Source organism: Lygodium microphyllum, chromosome 20 (assembly GCF_053477565.2).
Source record: "Lygodium microphyllum isolate KBCC chromosome 20, Lygodium_microphyllum_v1.1.10, whole genome shotgun sequence".
Lineage (NCBI taxonomy): Eukaryota > Viridiplantae > Streptophyta > Polypodiopsida > Schizaeales > Lygodiaceae > Lygodium > Lygodium microphyllum.
In genome coordinates, this window is record NC_141154.1 from 107,914,923 (window position 1) to 107,919,693 (window position 4,771).

At 48.2% G+C, this 4,771-nt stretch overlaps 1 protein-coding gene across 1 annotated transcript; it reads left to right on the forward strand.

Annotated features, from left to right (window-relative positions):
* Positions 1-427: 427 nt before the first annotated feature.
* On the forward strand, positions 428-4,392 carry LOC148019238 (uncharacterized). Its single transcript, XM_087660833.1, has 4 exons — positions 428-717; positions 1,336-1,764; positions 2,210-3,443; positions 3,678-4,392. The coding sequence occupies exons 2-4, from the start codon at positions 1,339-1,341 to the stop codon at positions 4,130-4,132; spliced, it is 2,115 nt and encodes a 704-aa protein (XP_087516959.1). The 5' UTR covers positions 428-717; positions 1,336-1,338; the 3' UTR covers positions 4,133-4,392.
* Positions 4,393-4,771: the final 379 nt, after the last annotated feature.

The window sequence follows — 4,771 nt, forward strand, 5'->3', positions numbered from 1 at the left end:
GATGCAATCTCTCCTTCACATAATCTCAACTAGCCGCTCCGCGCCTATGGGCGTGATTTTCGTGACGAGGGCGTTTCTTTGTGGGGAGGTTGGGGGCTGCTACGTGGCACCCGCCCTCACCTCCCCTTAACTAATAGTAAAGATGATGTTGTAATTCGCAATGTGGGAATTATAGTTGGGAATTTGTCTGAAGCTAGCTGCTTGAGCGCACGAGCGAGCGGATTGTTTGCAAGGGTTGTGCGATCAAGGCCTTGCACAAGAGGGCGCTGCCAAGAATGGTGATGGGAAGAACATCATGGATGATGTATGGATCAAGAAGGGATGGGCGCATGGGCATGGTGATGATGATGATGATGGATCGGATGATGATGTGGTGATGCGCGCGGGCCTCCACTTCTTTCTCTCTCCCTTCTCCCCCTCTCCCTCTCTCTTTCTCCTTCTCTCTCTACCTGCCCTTTTTCCCTTCCCTTTCACAGAACAAACACGCGAACCCGACCACCAGCAGCAAGCGCGCCGCCATTGAAGCTCGTTCTTTCTTTGCTCCTTTGTTCGATCTTCTTCTTCTCCTTCGTCTTCATCCATTCCCTCCCTCCCTCTCTCCTTGCACAGGCATATCATGAGTCCCTGTCGCCTTCCCCCCTGCCTCGCGCGAGATTGCGGCTAAATCGTGCCTTCTTCTCACGAACTCATAAGGTCACCATTGAAGCTCCATTGAAGGTTAGCCGATTTTCCATTTCGTCTTGCGTCGTGCAGGGAGAGAGAGAGAGAGAGAGAGAGAGAGAGAGAGAGAGAGAGAGAGAGAGAGAGAGAGAGAGGAGGGCCGATACTTGCTAGATGCAGAAGAGAGTAATTAAAAGACGGAATTCATCAATACTGTGACTGGCCCTCGCCATAGCCAGAGCCGGAGGAGCCGTAGCTGCAGGTATGCTGAGAATGGATTACCGGAGTGCTTCATTTTGTTGCATGTACTCTCTCTCTCTCTCGCTCGTTCCCTCCCTCTCTCTCTCATATCCGCTATAGCTATCATCGTATTGCAAAGGCGGAGATAAGTATTTTTGAACCTGATGCGCTAATCATGGCAGTAGAAAGATTTGAGCTTGGAACTACTTAATCTTTTTCGTAACGTCGTCACCATGGCATTATCAAACACACAGAGAGAGAGAGAGAGAGAGAGAGAGAGAGAGAGAGAGAGAGAGAGAGAGAGAGAGAGAGAGAGAGAGAGAGAGAGAGAGAGAGCAGTTTTTTCTGTAACAAAGTTCCATCTGTTCCATCTTTTTGTGTCCACGAGTATTTGATCTCCATAGCCTTTTAACCTATGACCCTTGTTTTGTGCAGGCAATGGAGTGCAGTGGCCTTCACCATTCTCACCCCCTCCATCATCGCCATCATCATCAACACCAAAGCCACCATCGCAGCCATCATTATCATCCTCATCCTCATCAGCAGCAGGCAAAGCAGCGGCAGCAGCAGCAGCCGGAGGAGGTGCAGGCGGCGGAGGAGAGCTCACCTGTGCTCAAGAAAGGGCCATGGACGGCTGCAGAGGATGCTCTGCTGGCAGCCTATGTGAGCAAGCATGGGGAAGGAAACTGGAATTCTGTGCAGAAGCACTCTGGTGTCCACCGCTGTGGCAAGAGCTGCCGCCTTCGTTGGACCAACCATCTAAAGCCCAACCTTAAGAAAGGTCCTATCACCCCCGAAGAGGAGCGAGTCATCATTGTACAGCATGCTGCCATAGGCAACAGATGGTCTCGCATTGCGAGCATGGTAAGAAAAACACACAAGCGGGATCCATTCGATCTTTTAGCCCAGTACTTGGGAGTCAATTTGACTGCCATTGCCTGGCTGCAGGCTGCAGTTGTTTCATATCATGGTTGAAGTTGTTTCATATCGTTTTAGCAAAGCGATCTTTCACAAGAAGTGCTAGATGTTTACTCGCGTGGGTAGAGGGGCTCTTTTCCCTTGTTTTTCCTTACAGTGTCCAACATCACGAGCTTCAGCTCGGGAGGTACCTCATACCTGGCTAGGTGCGATTGGGGGACTGGGGGCGGGTGCCCCCAACCGCAGCGAGCTAGGTATGCAGTCCCTCCCTCACAGTAGCTCATGATGTTGTCGTAATTCACAATGTGGCGAATGTACTGGGAATTCGTCTAAAACCTCTTCTCTTAGCAAAGCAGTCTTTGTCTGTGATATGCCCTTCTCCGTTTTGCAGCTTCCAGGCCGAACGGACAATGAGATCAAGAACTTTTGGAACACTCGCATGAAGAGGCATCTGCGGGCTGGCTGGCCGCTGTACCCACCTGATGTCAAGCCTGATGAGAAACAAACTTCCCGCAATGATATCCAACAGCCGTATGTGACGGAACAAGCTGAGGAAGGTGTGAGCATAAGTCTAACATCGGTGGGAGATTCCGAGGTGGTAAATGGAGGAATTGAATTTTCCGGCCCTTTCAATGAAGTCAGTCTTTCGAGCTTGAGAGGAGGTAGAACCCTACCAGAGTTGAGGGATTTAGGAGCAGGCAGTGCAACTTCTGTTCTCAGCTTGCCTGCGAGCCCTCCTCATCTGTTCAAGCGTACAAGAGAAGAAGATTCTACCTTCTTTGGAGGAACTGGAAGCACAGTTGCCTCACCGACGTCTTTCCAGCAAAGCCCCATAAGCAGCTTTACCCTGCAGCCTCTGGTAAAGACGAGACGCCTTCATGACTATAGACTTAGCGGTCCATTGGAGGGCTTCCCTCGAGAATTTGCTTATGACCCTGAGCCACCTGACCTGAGCCATCTGAACAACTTTGGCTTCTCCCTGAGAGGGGTTTCCAGTCTTGGCTTTGCTGCTGCTCCCTTCCATAACTCCAACACCAGCACTGCCAATAACACTAATGGTGGCAGTAGCAGCAGCACCAGCTCCTGCCCTCCTCTTTTCAAGTCTGATGACCTGTTCTCAGGCTTGAAGGTCGAGCTCCCCTCAGTCCAATTGGTTGCAGAGTCTGCAGATAGCACGGGCACCCCTAATTCGGGCCTGTCCAGCCCGTTTGCTGTTTCGTGCCACACTCTGCTCAGCCACCCCCCCTCCGAGGTAGACAGCCTTGGCTCCACTAACAACTATACGAGCAGTGATATTCAGAGTGGCAATAAAAGAAACTATAGCAATGCAGGTAACAGTCTTCTTTTAGAGGCACTCCTCCAGGAAGGCTCCAGCTTGGAAGAAATTGAACATCAGGTGCCAGCTGAAGTAGTGGATCAGCTTCTGCTGGTCAACTCCTCCAGCAGCAGTTCGCCTAGAGTAGCTGGGAATGAGCAGAAATCTATATCGAGTGTAATCACCGATCCGCTTTCGTTTTTGGGTGGTCGCTCACTCTCACTTTTCACAGATGATTCCAAGGCTGGAATTACAACTGACGATAGCTTGTCTGCCATATATCAAGATCCTCCTAGCCGAGAGCCAGCAGGTATGCTACCATCTTTCTGCTACTTTACGGGGTGATTAAGTTTTATGGAGGTGCTACCATCTTTCTGCTAATTTACGGGGTGATTAAGTTTTATGGACTTCCTACTATGTGCACACATTTCGACTTAGTTGCAACACAATCAGGCAATGTGCTGTTTGAATGAAGTTTTCTTATCGACTGGCAACTTGTTTCTGGTTCATTGATTTCTAATCGTGCCTTGCTGTGCACAAGCAGAGGTAGAGGTAAATTATACGGTGAAGGCAGAACAACATCAGACATTGCAGATGGGGGGGAAACCAGAAGACCAGGTGATTGGCCCTTGCACAGATGAAGAGCTCTTTACCTTGCTTACTTTTGAGAGGCCAGATGCAATGCCTGTGGCAGACTTGTATGATCAAGCAAATGAAGTTGTGGAAAGGAGGACACAGCAGGAAGCTGAAGTGGGTTGTGACAATGCCCGGTCTTTGGAAGCATTATTTGGGCAGGAAGTGGAAGTTGCTTTTGATCTAGAGCGCCTGGGAGGATTATGCAGTGGCATAAATAGTGGTTGGGAAATTGGCTCCTCCCTGTGGAATAACATGCCTGGCGCCCTCCAAGTTGGAGAGCTTTCTACAATCACTAACTGCAAACTGCCTCTCACTAATGACCGCAGAAACCTCAACTCGTCTGTCGTGTTAGATCAGCAATGAGATCCTCACCTTTTCACCCAACAGGAGTGGCAATTCGGGTGGATCCCATTTTCAAGTGCAGTTAGTGAGACCCATCAGCCTATAAGTATTCTATAGTGTGATTTGGCTTAAGTCGCTCTTAGAACTCTTAGCTGGTTCAAAGACTGCGAAACAATTTAATGTGGTTTCAATGTTCTATTAATTTTGGAGACTTTAATTGTATTGAACTCTGTACCACAACAGTATTGTATTTGGCTTTTGAGATGCAAATATTACTTGATTTTGTCATTTATTGCTACCCAATTGTTTTTTGTAAGTGGTGATTCTAAGTTCTTTGTGAAGAAGAAAGGGATGGTTCTGGTTTGGTTGTTTTCAACGGTCCAAGATTCAGAAAAGCAGCACAAGCTCTCTTGTAAGTTTGAGGTGTTAATGTTCATGCTGAAAAATTTTAGCCTTCAGTTATAGCTTGCAGTGCTACACGTCTTTTAACTTAATATTTGAATCGAATTGTTTGCTTATCACTTGACAATGTTTGTCCAACTCTTTTAGATAAGCTAGTTGCATTCTCTTCAATCATCCTAATTCCTATTGGGAACTTCACTAAAGATGATTGTCTACTTGGTCCTTCCGAGTAGTGAAGAGAGTATGTTGCACTTGGTT

Bases quoted from the DNA above. Each gene is read 5' to 3' on its own strand.
- LOC148019238 (XM_087660833.1), top strand. From the start codon at position 1,339: ATGGAGTGCAGTGGCCTTCACCATTCTCACCCCCTCCATCATCGCCAT. The intron at 1,765-2,209 runs GTAAGAAAAACA...TCCGTTTTGCAG, and splicing joins GGTCTCGCATTGCGAGCATG to CTTCCAGGCCGAACGGACAA. The intron at 3,444-3,677 runs GTATGCTACCAT...GTGCACAAGCAG, and splicing joins TCCTAGCCGAGAGCCAGCAG to AGGTAGAGGTAAATTATACG.